Source organism: Battus philenor, unplaced genomic scaffold (assembly GCF_028537555.1).
Source record: "Battus philenor isolate CCGP_79_NKW_IND1 unplaced genomic scaffold, ilBatPhil1.0.hap1 SCAF_5, whole genome shotgun sequence".
In the NCBI taxonomy this organism is placed as follows: Eukaryota; Metazoa; Arthropoda; class Insecta; order Lepidoptera; family Papilionidae; genus Battus; species Battus philenor.
The window spans coordinates 10766196-10784239 of record NW_027181715.1 but is presented as its reverse complement, the minus strand read 5'-3'; the positions used below and the strand labels follow the sequence as shown (position 1 = coordinate 10784239).

At 32.6% G+C, this 18044-nt stretch overlaps 1 protein-coding gene across 1 annotated transcript; it reads right to left on the bottom strand.

Moving 5' to 3' along the window:
- Nucleotides 1-13402: 13402 nt before the first annotated feature.
- Nucleotides 13403-17992, bottom strand: LOC137929532 (replication factor C subunit 4). Its single transcript, XM_068772528.1, has 6 exons — nucleotides 17808-17992; nucleotides 17454-17729; nucleotides 16901-17119; nucleotides 16258-16417; nucleotides 15238-15320; nucleotides 13403-13728 (listed from the first exon to the last, which is right to left on the bottom strand). Exons 1-6 carry the CDS (start codon nucleotides 17912-17914, stop codon nucleotides 13521-13523), a joined length of 1053 nt encoding a protein of 350 aa, XP_068628629.1. The 5' UTR covers nucleotides 17915-17992; the 3' UTR covers nucleotides 13403-13520.
- Nucleotides 17993-18044: the final 52 nt, after the last annotated feature.

Sequence of the window (18044 nt, the reverse complement as noted above, 5' to 3'; positions counted from 1 at the left end):
TAATCAACATAAGAGCAGTAGAATACGTCCGCACCGTATAATTGAGAAATATAGACTGACATTTTGCATTCGTGTAACCGCATTCTTAGCTAGTTATTACAAACTAATGAGACAAGTTGTGCATTTTCTGGCTCAAGCTGAAGAATATGTACACTGCTACGGTTCAGTACAGAGACCCAGCTTTACAAAGCTATATGATCTCTTGCAAAAGAAACTAAAGAAAAAACCAACATGATTATCATCATTATTTTTTTAATTATTTAAAAATTAAAACAGTTTCCTTGTCTTCGAATCAATCAAATTATCTTGAATAAACCTAACGAGGCAAGTAATACTAGTAAACCTGAATGCTTATGTAATACAGTTCCATACCAATCATATGACGTACCAAGAACATTGCAAAACATACCCGCGTACATCATTTGCGTAAATTGCTAACTACAGTATTCACTTCTTGCATTGCAATAATGTGAATGTGATTTTCACTTAATAATGATCTTGCCTAATAATGTCTATTATTACCTTGCCTACTTGACCAACCCAAATTTTCACTGAAACTATTTTTGCTTGTATACATTAATCAACCAATGAAGCAATAGGTGAGCGCTTAAAAAAAATTGCAAAGTTTGTAATGCAACAAATAAAATTGGATATATGTCAGACGTCACATTGAGCTTATTCGGTGGAAAAATAATATCATTACAAAAGAAACAAATTACTCATGATGTACTACGTGATAATAAAATTGCCGATGAGAAATTCGTAAAAGTGACTACATCAACGCGAACAAAACATCGGAGCATTTAACAAGCCAATGACTCATAACACGTGTTGGATAAAGACCTTTGGTTTCCAATGTAGCTTTAAGTCTCAGAAATGTGTAAGGTGATAGAGAAAAAACTAGCGCATGGATGCCTTGGAATTGCGTTGTGGAGATGGATGTTTTGGATACCATTGACTCGGTACCAAGAATTGCCTTTTTGCAATCGTACACTCTTTTTTTAATTCTGTAAATATATATACTCTACTCTATAATTATTTATAATAAATACGGATAATAAAAACATTTTTTTTGATGAAAATTTTGATCAATTAAGAAAATAATGATGATGGAACGGAGTCTAAGTTAACTTTTTCAATATTTTACTTGTACGGTTATATGAAGCAATTTTCAACATTTCCTATAAATCATCATCACACGATAACACCATGTAAATTATACCCTGTGAAATTTTTAATTAATAGATAGTTAAAAGCTCTCTATTTCATCAATTAATCGCGCTTTATTGCGTCTGCAACTAAGCTCAAAAACAATTTGCATATAGAAAGAGAATTTCCTGTAAACTGTATAATTGCCAATGAAACTAGACCGTTAGTAGCATTTAGCTAAATAATAAATATACTTGCACGAGCAACTGACAACGAACTTACTTATATCAATATAAGCCAACGGATCTGTCAAACTGTAAATTTAAATACACAAGACAAATATTCAAAACAAAACATATAATTTAAAATTAAAATAAAAAAGAATGATATTTATAAATACTGTATTAAAAATGTTAAAATGGATCTATTGGCATCTCAAATACAAATACAGTTTTCAACAAAGATACTATCTATAATGAGATAGTCACAATATTCCAACCATCCAGGTGATACAGACTTAATATAACTCTTCTTAGAGCTTAAATTTACTTACCTGCAATCATCATATTCATCTTCTCAGCTGGAGGACTTCTACTGATGTACATAGATGTTACGTCGACTGCTTTGGAATACAACGACATCGACTCTCTTCAGTATCGGCCCACGTATTCATAATTTCAGCCATTTGACATCTGCTATTGTCATGTGCATTGTGCATGTCTCCATTGAATACCTTCCGACAACCCAAACCAGGTCATCTGCCCACCTTTTGGTGAACATCCACGCTTCACTTAGAGGTTCATAGGCTCCTCTTCAGAACCTTGATGCCTCATGGGCCGTTTATTCTGTACGCCATGTGACCTGCCCACTCCTACTTCAACTTGCCAATCCACTGGGTTATGTCGGTTACCTTTGATGGATTACTGATCTCCTCATTTACGATTTGATCTCGAAGATAAATATCGAGCATAACCCACTTCAAGCCCCGTTGAGAGTCTGTAAGTTTGCGAATGCGGCCCGAAGTGAGGAACCACGTTCCACTGCTGTAATTCATCCCTGAGAACAAAAATTAGTCGTAAACCTTTTTAAACTTCGGGCACCTTGGGGCACAGAGGGATATGCCCAGCCGAGTTGGCTTCGAAGCTTGCTCTTTTTCTCTAAGCGGGACTACGTTGACTGTTTATCCCAGGTACTCTAAGTTATCTACTAGACCTTGATATAATGTACATAAATGCGTCCAATATAAAATAGAAATAGACATTCTAATAGCGTTGCTGAAGTTGTCATTGATAAGAAATATTTATACCAGTGTGGGTACCAATTAACAAAGATATTGCAACTCCTGTGGAGATTTAAGACGAAGTTTGATTTAGTATTTTCGCACCAATATTAAATCTTCGCAATCTTACTAGATAATATAACTAATAATATCTCGCAATGGATACACACAGCACAAGCAATTAAATTTACGAAAGCAATTTGTTAATTTACAATTTCATAATAGTACACTACGTTTTTATTATTACAGAAAACACGTAAAAAGTACGGTCAAATGTTCATAAATTAAAATATTTTATAAAACTTTTTTGTAACTTATCATCCATTAAAAAAAATAGATATATCTTCTATAACCTGATTTTTCTTCGTCAGGTCATAATCAAGTTATGAAGAAAAAAAGGCTTCTATCACTTTTTTATATAAGTTTCAGGGCAATAATAGCATCTTCTTCTTACACTTGTTCTTTAAATTTGTTTATGTGGACTGATTAGATTTTTATATTTAAATAAAAAGAATGAAAATAGTAAATGTAATTATCATGACATGGGAATGGTTAAAGAAAGAAGAAGCGTTGGACACAGGAAAAATCGTGGTTAGCAAAAAAAAGCGTAGACCGGAATTGAAAATAATTTGAGCAGTTCAACAGCACTTCTGTTTTTATTACATTCCTGTATAATAAAACCTCGCTAAAGATGCAGATGTTTATGCAATTAGCTGATAATTTTCTGCAATAAATGAACACAAAAGGTATAAAATGGTTAAATATATGCAAATGAGCTCTCAACAGAACTCATCACACATATCTATCTCGCGAAAAATACGCAATTTGTAAGCCATTAAATATACATTTCGGAAACGCACTTCTTTCCTTCGATGTGGTATCGCTCGATGCTGCAAAAACTTAATGAACCGAACCGATCAGCGGGGACGGTACGGAGCGGAGAGCGGAGATGTCGACCTCGAACGTTTCACACATAAATCTTGTTCAAACGTAAGAGGGGAGCGAACGCGAACATTGTTCGCTGCTCGCGGACAAATTACCGCAGAGCCCGAGCGAAGGCCGCCATTACAACTAATTGGCGACAATCAAACCCGCTACTGCTTTGTTCCCTAGAGTGCTGTCAGTCGTTTCGCTATTTTATTTTTGCAGACTGTCTGCAAAGACATAAAATTTCATCTTGACATGGTATCTGACAAATCCAAAGGCGCCCTTGGAGATTTGCCTACTTGCTTGAAAGTTCACCACTCGTCGAACCACAGTGGCAGTGCACGTTAGGAGAATATATGAAAGACTGGCAGGCGACAACTATCCTATGCCAAGATAGGAGTGATAACATTATCGTGTCAACCTATCATTGTTCGGTAATAGTTATCTTTACTTACGGCATTTCTATTTCAAAAAAGCTTCTTTACTAACCAGCTAAATATTTGTACGTTCACTAAAGTGCTACGGAAACTATCATACTGAGTATTAGGAAAACACGGCGAGGTAAGGCTCGAGAAAAAACCAAAAAAATGGATGGAAACTGACTACACGAGTATATTTAAGGCGTATAATGTTTAATGTATGTAATGGTTTAGGGGCACCATAACGTGAAGCCGTATCAGGTGATAGAACAATTATTGGCAAACCTTTAATTTTAAATTAATGTAAAAAATCTATGTCACGATTGTTTAATTATCGCCCTTCAAGATGTAAACGAGTTTTTTGCTCCATCTAAAGTTTTTTCAATTATTATGACTACAAATCTTTGACTCCATTTTTCACTTTTATGTTACCGTAATTAACCATTGTCAATGAAAAAAATGCATCCAATGAGTATTACAATCGCTTTTTTCCCGCCAAACTGCTTACTACGTTTCGATAAACCCTGTCATAGGCCGTCTCAAGATATGACACCCTTGATTGCTTAATGCAGAAAAGAGTTTTTGTTTTGCTCGTCTTGTAAATTTTGTTATTTATAAAAAACAATGTACTGTTTACGGTTGCTACAAATTTTTATCAATGAAATATTTATTAAACATTAATACATTGAATCATAATATTAGAAACCTTACTCCTTAAAATATACTACTAAAAACCCTCACATTTAACTAAGTACATGTTGAAATTTATAGAAAACAAACAGCCAAACTTAAATTCCATAAAAATTACGTAGTAGCCGTATTTAGTGAAGTTCATTATTTCCAATGTCTTATAAAATTGAAAATTAATTGTATTTTGCTGATATTTGTCCTGCCCTGCACATCTGATTATTATTAAAACGAATGTAAAAATTGTATTTATATCAAACTATACAGATTTGGCCAAAAAATAGAAATAACAATAATATACGTAACTAATAAATTAACTTTAATTACTCACAATACTACATATAAATTCACGACATAATTTGGCCAAAGGGAATGTGTTTTTTCTGATTAAAAAAAAAAACTGAAATACATTAGAAGAGTTCACAGTTTGCGTATTTATATCTTACAGTGTACTTTTTCTGTAGTTGACCAGTCGTTTTATATATTTTTTACATATTCCTTGTACACGAAGATTAAAACAAAAGACATTGGAATAGTTAATTTTATAGAATTAATTTATTAAAATCAAAAATTTAAAAAAATGAAATTTGAATTAACAATAATATATTCTTTTACACTTATTAAAAATATACATTTTATTCGACAGTTGAATTTAGGACTATATTACACCAAATTTATTTATTTTCTCATTCATTTGTTTTAAACAAACTAAGTCTACATCAATATATCCTTGAAATAAAATTGTTATGATATATGGTAAAGTTACGCCGCAAGAAAAATATTGCAGCGACGTAAATAAATCTATTTCATAGCGGAAGATCCTTCAAAGATTACCGTCTTAAACCACCAGCACGACTGCTCAGTTTCTTGTAATTTATTTATTTGTTAATATTTTTTATCCAAAGTAAAGAATAAATGGTTATAGGTGTAATAGGTTTAAAGGGTTGAATGTGTAGCTTATTCATGAGCAAAAGTCTTTACAAACCCCTTTCCGATCACCCTGTATTAAGTGGAGGCTCTGAAATTATAATTTTTCAGTGAAATGCGTCATGTTAATAACTTCTGACAATACAAAGTCTGCAGAGATAGATAGTAAACAATAATTAATTTTAATGTGTAGGTATAAGAGGCGTATTGCTTTTTCTTGCGCCAGGTTACTTACTCCATGGAGTTCTTAACGAAAGAGATCAGCTACCTCCCATTCCGGAATTATTGCATGTGATGCAACAGTTGAGTCTGGGTTCCCGAAGGAGTCCTAGAGTTAAATAACGGATATTCAGGATTAGGGTTTAGCGCCTTCCGTGCTGTGTTCGTTTAAGCCCGCTTGATCAGTAAATGCTAGTAAGGCAATAGTGTACATTTAGGCGGAAAAAAATTATTGCCTTTAGAAGCTTTGGCTGTGAAATCATAACAGATATGTTTAAAAACACAATGTAAATACTTTATCTGCCGGACAGTGTTAAGGCTGTTGTCCACGGCAAGTTTTCTGAACTGGCATGTTAGCAGTACGGTTAAAAAAAGCATCATGATTATACATAGCAGGGCAAAGCTACCTCGGAGTAGTTTTGCCGTCATTTATGTCAACAAGCTCCCATAGTCATCCAGGCACGATCATCATAACATTGATAACCGTACACACATATGGAAAAAAACGTGTATACAACGGGCCTTAATGTAGCGCCTATCCAGTTGCACTTTTTGAGCAAATTAAAGAAATAGACTACAGAATTTTAACACATGTAAAAATTCTAAAGATTCGTTTACACGTGGCTGCTTTTTATAAAGGTGTTCAAGTAAAAATATAGTTGTTTTTAATATAGTTAAATAAATAGTCGTTATCTGATTCGCTGTCAATCTCTGGGTTAATTATGTTAATAAGGAAAATTTAAGTACAAAGATCGTTTTTTTATTAATTAAACAATTAGTAATTTCCTTGAAATAAAATGATATTGAAATAAAATGTGACTATATCTAATCGTCACATTTTACCACTAAAGTATTCGCATCATCACGTCTTTATTATTATATCATCTGTGCATTTTCTGATTTCATTCTGTCCGCCAAATACAATATAATATTAAGCAAACGGGGTTTAATTCACATATTTTTACATTAAAAAGCTCCAACAAATTTCCACATACCACCTTAGCTTTAACAATACCAATAAATCTTGTATATTGTTTATCAGTAAACCATAATACATGAAAAAATTAGGTCGTGGAAAAAGTCTTAAATAGCACGTATAAACTTATAATGAAATATCTTTGTTACTGTACTATTTGTACTTGGTTAGTATTTATGTATTTATTTTAAAAAAAAAGTGAAACAAAATGATCATATCACTACCTATAACATGGTGAAATAAAAAAATGTCAGTCACATACATTAGTTAAATAAATAAACTTAAAAAAATATGTCTCAAATTTTCATATTAAATGCGAAGAACTTTTTTCCACAATCAAATTCATTACAAGAAACAGAATTACTATAGAATATTAATAATATAATAATAACAACAATAAATATTTAAACAAAATATGAATAATAATGTTAGTTCGTTGATAACTGTGATTTTTTTTCTTCGCTAGATTTTTTAATGGCAACACTTTAAACTTACCCGAAACGCGCGTTTATTAATACGAGTATACGGTGCTCAATTTAAAACACCATTAAGAGATCAGTTAGAATTCACAGCAAGAATCGCTGAGGTTATATTATTAATAAATGCAAATTACACATGGATAAAATCTGTTACAACGACTTTTTTTATTTGTAATTATCACCGGTAACGTAAATGTTGTCCATCTCCAATAATACGCAAGACATGGAAACATTTCATTAAGTACTTTAAGTTTCATGTTTCGAGGTTTAATAAAATAAAGTCCGGTTTTTCTCCGCTTTTGGTCGTTACACTGTCAATAACATATTGAACAATGTAAGGAGAGTGTAGAATGAGGGTAATTGACTCCGTTGCAAGTTGTGGCTGCGGTCCGTGCGAGATACTGCCGCCATTACAGTGATAGACAGTAAATACCGCCGGTGAAATAACGATCGAGGCTTCAATCAGTCACAGAAATTTATAGAAATAACACTATATTATTTAAAAATATGTTTTATTTTTCGTCATAAAAGAGAACAAAACTCCTTGGAATACCTGCAATGAATAAATAAATTTTGGAGATATTATTACACCACTTACCATTTTAATCCTAAGAATATTTTATAGCCTTTTTTTTCTTTTTTATAGTTATTTAGAAATCCTTAGTTTTAATTTTGACTTTGTTTTTCATCGGGATTAGTTATATGTGACCAAAAGCATCTAAATAATGTGTTATTTGCTTCAAAACTTATTTAATATAAACAAGAAAAAATCATTAGCAGCAGTTCTTTCACTACGTTCCCACATTCAATTCATATATTTCTAATCAAAATACGTACCTTGCAAGCCGTGAAACCTTTTAGCGATGTAACAAGCATGTGTGAGCATAAGGCGTGAAACAAAAGAAACTTACGTTATGCGGGTTCCCTCGACCCTTACCGTTCGCACGGCCCTCCCCATCGCGGAAGCATCGTGTTTAGGCTAAAAAAAATGTCGGCGTGCGCATGCGCACATAATGCCACAAGATGACAATGGAAAATAAAATAACCTGTAACAAAAATTAAAGATTTTCTTAAAACTAAACTAAAAACATACAGAGGCTTCCCTTTTTCATTTAAAAAAGTCTAAACGCGAACAAGATTAATGTCTAGTCAATCTTAGTCTCATTTTTGTGCTACAGCTATAGAGTTACCTATTCAACATCGTTTTATCAACGCTCTTACAACCCAGTTTAAAAATTTAAAATAAGAATCATATGCCATTCTTACAGATTAAATTGCTCACGCATAAAAAAGAAGCGAACGTCCTCCACATCTCATTATAACTTGTTAATTGGTTCTTCTTTATATTTATTATTTTATTACTATTAGCTATTTAGTCATCCATTAGCCTGTATTCCTAAATAGTTTAATACTATAAAAACTTTTAGAAAAAAAATTACCGGTGTTTAAACTGCATAAATGTAAATTACCTTTTTCCGACGATAGCTCCACTTCTAAATATCTATTATTCATTACAAACTCAATTACACTCTTTAAATTAAATTGACAATCTAAAATGAAGTTATATAATCGAGAATCGAAGAAATTTTATGATCTAGTTTGGTTTAAAATAGTTATTCTAGGAAAAATCTGGTAGCTGCAAATCAAGTATAGGGACTTGTTAACAATTAAAGGCGATGCTACACACGCCCTAATTTTTTTAAATCTAAGCCGGTCTAAAATAATAAGTTAAATATTAATATGTTCCAAATATATGTAAAATTAGCACGTTTAAGAAAGGTTATTAGCTAATACAGCAAGTGAAATTAAGACAAATGTAAACTATATATTTTAAATATTGAATCTTTTTTTTGTTTTACTAATCGTAACTGGTCAATAATTCATTAATTAAGAATTTTAGGTACTAAGCAATGGTTATTGCGCAACAATAATCTTTAACAATTAAAAAATAATTTATGTATTTTTACACTACATTTTCATTATAAGCTATTAACATTCTCCATTACATAAGTACGTGTGGATGATAAATAAAAAAGCTAAAAAAATGAGAACAATAAAAACATTGAGATATCGTGATTATATTGCTTAGGTTTCCATTTCAAATGACATATTCGCAGCACTTCGACTGTCCATAAATAAACATTTGAATTTAGAAGGTAGAACGTTCCAGAAAATACTACCCGATTGATAAAATTTGGCTTAGGGCGCAAATTTAGGTAATCGATTCATATTTTAATTTATTTGAAAACGTCGAAACCTTCATATTCTCAAAGCTTCCTGCTCTTACTTGGTATTACACAGACGCTCTCTTAGAGAAATTAAATTGAAACTGTGTCGATATTTAATCTTAGATCTACCTTGTAAAATATTTTCAATATCCTTAGTTTCCTTTTCCACTAGACAATTACTATAACAGTTAACGATAAAGCAAATAGTAATATTTTTAACAAATATATGTTTTTATTCTTTGTACCTTGTTTTTCATTTTTAAGAACTATAAAACTTAAAGCTGCATTTTTATAAATGTAAAATAATTTTCTTAAGGACATTGTAACGATTTACGAAGGTCAGGAATAAAAGCGTGGCGTTTTTTCGTTGACCCTTACAGGTAAAACTCTGTTTTGTACATAAAATACTTCGGAAAGTAGACGTTTGTTAATAAACAAAAAGTACATTAGTTTAAAACTACGTAATACGTCTCGATACAACATCCTATTTCTACAATAAATCACCATCCTATTTCTTTTACAAGTAATAATACAAATTGTATAGTGAATTTAATAATACAGTAAAAATTTAACGCCCAATTCCCGGGCGAACAATGCCGAGCGAACAATGGACGAAACGATGCCTAGCTTCACGATTTTTTTTAAACAAGACCCGCGCTTTTATTCTTTCTACCTGGTGGGGTAGATACCTGCTCCACTGAAACCACTACCCGGAACACAATTAAACAACGCGGCTCGGTGTAAAAGCCGCACGGACAACCCACATTATGGGACGCGACGGCACGAAATTCTTTTAGAACAATTACTGAAATTGCTTCGAAGAACGAACTATCTTTTAAATAAGAAGTGGTCAGGTAACAAATGGAAGACTGCGTAATTCAATTTACTATTGTAATGATATCATTACGTGTAACATTACATAACATGTAAATTTAAAAAAGGGTGACCATAGTTAACCCAAAAAAAAACTAAGGTACCCAGAGAAACGATAATCGGTCTGCAGCATATTACCTGCAATAGTTAAAATAACCTAGGATGCACACGTGCAGAATTACATTTGAAAAGTCAAAACATTAATATGTAACAAAATAATTAACATTTGTCCCAATTTTTTCTATCACTACCGCCAGGTTCGGAATGTCGATTCTATCGAGAAAAACCTGACAAGAAACTCTATAGTTACTCTTTTGTGTGTGTGGCAAATCAACTTTTCTATTCCTTTTATAAATCTTGTATTCGTCACGTGAAAATCGACAGGTTTCGCCATATTCCTAAACATCGTTATATTTTGCCAAAATTAAACAGGCTCCACCCACCCAGCACGATTATAATTAAAACTAAAACTAACTTAATTAAACTACACAAATAAATAAATTCATTGGAATTCATTACCAAATTCCGTTTATCGTAATAAATGTATTGCGCCATTAAAATTATGTCTTGAAAATTATTAATTTTGTTATTAAAGCCAGCTAATTTAAAATTTCATGTATATTACACAGAAATATTTGCTTGCGACCTTAATAAAACACATGCTATTCATTCGAAACGAGGTTTTACCGCTTAAATGTTATTTGTGATTTTTCCATTGAGCAGATATTTGGATACTGTCTTTTCCTGTACATTGTATATTTTAACATACTTCCTCGTATTACGTATAAATGGATAATTTTAATGTTGCGCTTTCTTACAATAAAATTAGGTGGGTATTTTTAATAAATATTTTAATATTTAAAAGGTTCGAAAATTTAAGCATAAAAATTGACAATTTCTTAAAAACAGACTTAAAATCAATAAATAAAGTTATTTGGTATAAAAAGTATGTATATAATAAAATTATCGTATGATGTGAAATCGGTGTAAACAAACTTTAGATTTAAAATGAATTTTAATTATTAGACTTTCAATGTTATGAAGAATAACTCAGTATATTTCTGCATTAATTAAATTAAACTCTGATTTATATTGCATAAAAAACAGGCTTTTGGTTGTAAGAAAACATTAATGATAGGATTATGATTGGCAGATCTACATTGAGTCTGTGAAGGTTGCCGGCGTCAGGTTGTCGGCCCCAGCCCGTGACGTCACCGCACTGACCACTCCGGGATCGCCACAATGGCCTTTCTCAGAAAGAGCAGATGCGCTTGCGCCGCTATTCACCTCGGCCTTTCCTTTGCTTCTCATGTTTTAAATTATTAACGATTAGTTAAACAAAATATTTTTTTATTCATACCCACTAAATTGTTAAAAATTAAATTGACATTGTTAAACTAAAAAACTTTAGATGGTCTACAATGAAAGGAATCATTAACAACGACAAAAAACTCACGGTGAATAAGCATTAGGTAAGCGGCGACGAGTGTATATAAACGACATATTTCGGGCGGCGGGCAGGTAGACGCCGAGGTTATCGTGTACCCGCCGCGCGAAGGTATCATTATCGCCGCGGAGGTGCTGAGGCCCGCCTTGCACGCCGTCACGCGAAGACAATCGCAACTTCCATGGATGAGTGTGGATCTAGTCATGATGCTTAAAAACATGCACTAAACCTCCACTCATCGAAAGAAATTGACTTTGTCGCCGATCGTAGCCTCCGTCGAATCCTGCACTGCACGCACTATAAGCGATGTCACGTTGCACCCAACTGAACGTTAACGAGCACGTTGCCGTGTTTAAAAAAAAAGTTATGAATTAAACGCCGACGCGCTTCCGACGTGAGCGCCGTCCGCAAGTTCGACACGAAATAAACGGTCGAGATTTGAAATCTGTGATTCTAGACGCTGCGTACGCGCCCAGGGAGGGGGGACGCCGACCAATAGAGAAGCAGCGCGCGCAAACCGTGACGCGGTGGGGCGCACCGCCGAGCACCGATATAATCTTTTCTATAAAGAACGTTATTTTCTTTCTTTCCTACTCGCTCCCTCGTCCGTTCAACCGACAGCGGAAGTGAAATGAACGCGCGTAAACCATAGGCAGGGCACTACCAGGACGCTGTCGAGGCCAAGATGTACGCGCACCTGCTTCGCTTAACTACCTTAGTAAAACACATTAATAAATTGCAACTTCGTACATACCTACATATATATATCATTTAGGTGACCCAAACAAATATTTAACAAGTGATTGACTCAATACAGAATATTGGTTTTATTTTCTGAATAGTCAAAGCATCGTTAATAGGTCATAAATACGTACTGATCGAAGGCATATACAAGGTAATTAAAATCAAAATAAACATCGTGACTGGTTATAAATGGAAAAGCTTTAATGGGGTATATTTAAAGCTCATTTGCTATCAACTGTAATATGCTACACCCAACTAAAAAATCTGTGGTTTCTGAAATAATAAATTTCAAAATTAATACAGTTCAAAAAGTCGTTTTGAAAATTTGAATTACTACATAACAAAATTATTGTAGATTACTATCTATACCGGTAGGTACTATCAGAAGTTAATGGTCTGCACATTTCAAGAGAAAAAAAAAGTAACATATTTCAGTGGTCACTTTATAGTTTTATACAGAGTCAATCGATAGAAAAACGTGTAAAAGCTGTAAAAGGGTTTGACGAATGGATTACACATTCAGATCTGTATATACTAGCAAACTGCAACAGCTTTATTAATTTGTAAGTTGTTTTTACAGGCGAGACAATAAAAACCTAACTAAAGGGGTCTCCTTAACCAAAAAAGGTTCTCAATATATTACCATGTCCTATGTAATAACAAATTAAATATAATTTTGTGGAGTGAATAAACAGGTCAATGAAAATTAAATGTAACCAAGGCATTCCAGTTTTGGAAAAATTTAAATCCTTATTACTAATAGTGTTTCATCTACTAATGAAGGTGTTTTGAAATAATCATTTTTGTAAAAACTTATACCAAAACTATTTTGACTTTATATTTATGTTATTGGAAAAAAACTAAATTTGGCCATAAAATTATAAAAATAGTTGTAATTAAAAATATTGCAGAATTATGACTATAATTATTCTCAAATTTCGGATTTGGATAAACATTAATTTTGCCTCAAGTTTAATATCCAAAATGTTAACAACCTGAAAGAAATCAAGTAAGGAAAAAGATTTTGTTATTAATTAAAAACCACATATGAAAAGCATACCTTGTATTTTACATATCAGAATTACAAAAATGCCCTGTCACAAAGACCACAGGAACTCTCCCCTATTTGAAAGTATTACACATATGAAGGAAGTATTGAACAGATTTCATGGATTGTTATTCGCCATAATGATTGTACACCCAAGATCAGTGAGTTGCATGAACTCTGCACCACCATCAAGCAGCCGGCTGGAACAAATTGCTACTTTCTCACTGATCAAACACTTCTGTTTGTTGGTCAAATGGCCAGCATTAACAACTGTTGCACTTAATTGTTCTAAAAGCTGCGACGCCGAATAAGCATCCATTAGGAATCTGTGAAATATAAGTGAAGAAACTGTTACTGTTGTAATATCACTTAAAATAACTTGTGTAGTAGTCTAGACAAATGTAAATTAATCTTTTTGAATGTTAGTCTAGAAGAACCATAGTCTTACTGATGGTCTAGGTTAATAATCAATGTTTTATGACTGATTCAAAGTCGGTGATAATATGAATCATCATATGTCTATCCTATAAATCAGTACAAAGATCTGTCTTGCAAATTTACTTACTTAAGGGGCACACCTAGTGTGAAATTTTCAAAAAATCGATTTTTTTTATTTTCATATTTCGATAGGTTATACCTTTAAAAATAACATACTAAAATTTTTAATCGATATCTTAAATAGCTTTTGAGTTACAGCCGTTTAAAAGAGTAGCCGCTCGGCAGTTAGGTAGTTGCATTGGCTACGGGACATATCTGAGCTACTGTTCGGAGTCTACCGTCTTTTCCAACCTTTGCAAATAGGATTCAGGTTTCTATTGTGAGCCTCCAGGTATCAGCAATTTAGTGATGTGCAAAACTTGTCACAAGGAAATTACTTTTAATCAAGCAAGTCCAAGAGGCCTGGGGTTTAAAATAGCTATCATTTGTGAATGTGGTAATTCGTACATTAATTCTGGACCAAAGGTCGATAATGCATTTGAAATAAATAGACGTCTTGTTGCTGTGATGCGTCTTTTGGACGTCGGAATAAATGGGATCAATCTTTTTTGCGGACTAATGAATCTAGCAAGCAAATTTTACCATCAAACTTTTGATGGATGTTTTAAAAATTTGTGGACAGCTTCTTCAGCTCAACAAGCCCTTTTTGAGGAAGAGGAAGGTGAAATATATGGGCCTGGAATAGCAGATTAGCTGTAAGTATGACTTTAATCCATTTATAACAGTTAAAACGATCATTTTATCTTAAAACGCGTTTTTCTCGAAACAGCATTTTTCGAATTTGCCGGAGTGATTACTCGGAGACAAATGATCCGATCGCTATCAAATTTTTTTCACATCTTTTTTATATAGTTCTCCATACGATGACCCTCCAGTTTTTTGTTCTAATCAAAAATCGGATTTTGGTAGGCCAAAAACCACCAAATTTTTGGGTAAAATTTAACTTTTTTTTTCAACATGCCGCCATTTTGTCAATTTTTGATTTTTTGATTCGTCCGAGGGTCATCGTACAGACAATATGTTTTTGTTTAACGAGAATTTTTTTTTTAGGTTTTATCAACGGAGAAGGCTGCAATCAAAAAGCAGTGGAGGACCTTTTTTTTTTGGCGCCGCCGGAGATCGCGTGTTATTTCAAAAATATTTAATATATTATTCCAAAAATTATACTGTGTATTCTCAAAACATGTATAAATATATCCTCAAAATTTTGAAACGATTGATCCACTAGTTTTTTTTTTTTTTAATTCCCAAAACTCGCCTTTTTTTTCTGGCTGTCACACTAGGTGTGCCCCTTAACTTATAGGCTAAATGTAAGATATAAAACTAATAATACTTACTTTCCGACAAACTGTTCTAATTCATTGTAATTTTTGATGCCTAAATATTGATTGACCAGATTGTCTGGCACTAAGCCTGTCACCTGTAGACATAAAAATAAAAATTTTGTATTAAATTTTTGTTTCTTCATTTCTGAATTAACATTAAAATAGAGTATTTTCTTAATATATTATAAAACTCTTCAATTGTATTAATTGAAATAAACTTCTATGTTTAAGTTAATATTAAATAACTTTATTACAATACTTTTAGTACAATATCTTAGCATATATGCTTAATATATATATACATGGCATTAAATAAATAACAATCATCAAACATGATAATTTTTTTTAATAATGTTCCAGTGTCATATGTAGGAGTTTTTTAAAATAACAGTTAATAATAAAAAAAGATTAGAAAAGTGTACATATCAATATTATTGTTCTTTGTACATAATGCACAAAAGTGAAGCAGAATACATTTTAGGTGAGGTTTTTTTTTTTCATCTCATACAGCACTATCTGGTTTAGGGCAGGGCCCTATTAATATTCTGTTTATTTTCCTTACTTTATAATCATTATCAAAAATTTTCAGAGCAAGATTTTAAATTTATTACATTATTTTTAGTTTTTAGGTGAGACATTATGCTGTAGCATTCATAATGTCACAACCTCAATGATTAAACGAATAAAGTATTTATTTAATATGATAACATATATGTTAGCATTCATCCTCATTATATCAACCTCAGGCACTGCCAGGCATGGGCCTTACTCAAAAAATAGCAATAATGGCTGTTCTTGCTCTGCCCACATCCAGCCCTGCCCCATTAATTAGGTGATTGGTCCACCTAGTCAAAGGCTTACCCTAGGCACCACATCTACTGGCTTAAAGCTGCCACTTTTGATCTTTTGTGACAATAGCCATTGGTGGCACAAGTGTTATGTTAATGTAACATAAATATGCATAAATATCCATTAATGTATTATACTTATAATAATATTTAAACCTTGGATTAAGTATACAATTAAACAAACCTCTATCAATCCATCAGCAGTGACTTTTCCTAATAAACGTTGGCAACACTGCAAAGCAGTAAGTGCACGACGCAAATCACCATCACATGTATACACTGCTTGTTGCAATACTTCACCATCCCCAATATCCACTCCTTCAGCCTTACACACTTCTTGTAGTCTGAAAAAGAGAAGATCATTTTCCCTTAAAATGATAAATTTTCCTTCTACACAAAATTTTAAATATATTATAAGGAATCTATATGGAGATCTCGCATAGAACCTCAGTACAAAAAAAAAATTGTATTCAAGACTGGTTGTTAATAAGTGATAGAAATAAGCATCAAAATAGTTCCTCTATAAATTGTCCATTGTAGGAAGAACAAAATCTACCACAACAATTATTATGTTATACTAATTAATTTTTTGTTAGTCTGTCACGACATAGGTATACACCAACATTAGGTGGACCAACAACATAATCAAGGCTGCGGAATGGGTGCAGCACAATTCTATGCACTGTGGCAATCTTTGCAGGAGACCTATGCTTTGTGGACATGTATAAGCTAGAAAGAAGAAAAATTAACACAATAAAATGCTAATCTTGACAATATCACATTTTTAGATAAATATAGTTGTAAAAGTAATAATAGATCATTGTAACCTTTTGATAACATTCTCTTTAGCAAGAGGCTTGAATCTAAATTTGGAACATCTACTAGTAATGGGAGGTATAATTCTGGACACATAGTTGCAAATCAGACAAAACCGTGTTGTCCTTGTCTCACGCTCCATAGTTCTACGAAGTGCTGCTTGTGCAGCAGTTGTCATTGAGTCGGCTTCATCCAGGATTACTAGCTTGTACGGAGGGCATGGTCTGCCACTGCAACACAATTGTTATTTCAATCTCCTCAGAATATTTGTTTTAACTGCTTATGTGATGTCTGTATAGTTAATTTTAATATAACTTAAGAGTATGTACATTAAGTAAATTCTACTTTTTCTTAATATTATAAACTTTACAAATGTACATTGTAATTACAACAAATGCCACTACACTGTAAAATGTACTATAATCATTATGTTGGTTATAATAACCTGAGAATTGTATTGTAAAATTAATAATAATTTTCTATACTGTTTTAAAATTGTTTTTATATCCTTTCATTCATTAACATAAATAAACCTCGTTAATATTAATAACATAAAAACATTACTCTGGTCGTGTGCTGCTGACAGTAAGCTGGGCAAAGGATTTCACTTTATCTCTTATAACTTGTATGCCCCTTTCGTCAGAGGCATTAAGTTCTAGTACACGATCCCGTGTTATATCTCCGAAAAGTTGTCTTGCCGCTGCTAAAATAGCACTAGTTTTACCGGTGCCAGGAGGTCCGTAGAATAACAAATGCGGTAAATCACCTCCAGCTAAACATTCCCTTAAAACTTGTACAACTTCACCTTGATCAACTATGTCGTCAATTGTTTTCGGTCGGCTGTAATAATCAAGTAAAATTTAAATTGATATTTTTACAAGTGCGAGATATTTAAACGTAAATTTAAAAATTACAAACTATTTTTCAACCCATGGCGCCGGAGGCTTTTTTTTTAATGTTTTTGTTCCCGATGTGGATGGCTTGTCGTTTGCAGATAGTTTACCAGTTTTTAAAAAAGCTTGCATTTTGTTTTACCACTACTATATTTTCTTAATATATAAGTTTAGAAAAAATTAAAGCGGCAAAAGTAAATCCAAACAATTGACAACGATGACAGTTGGTTAGTATTTCCATAACAATTTGTTATTGAAATTT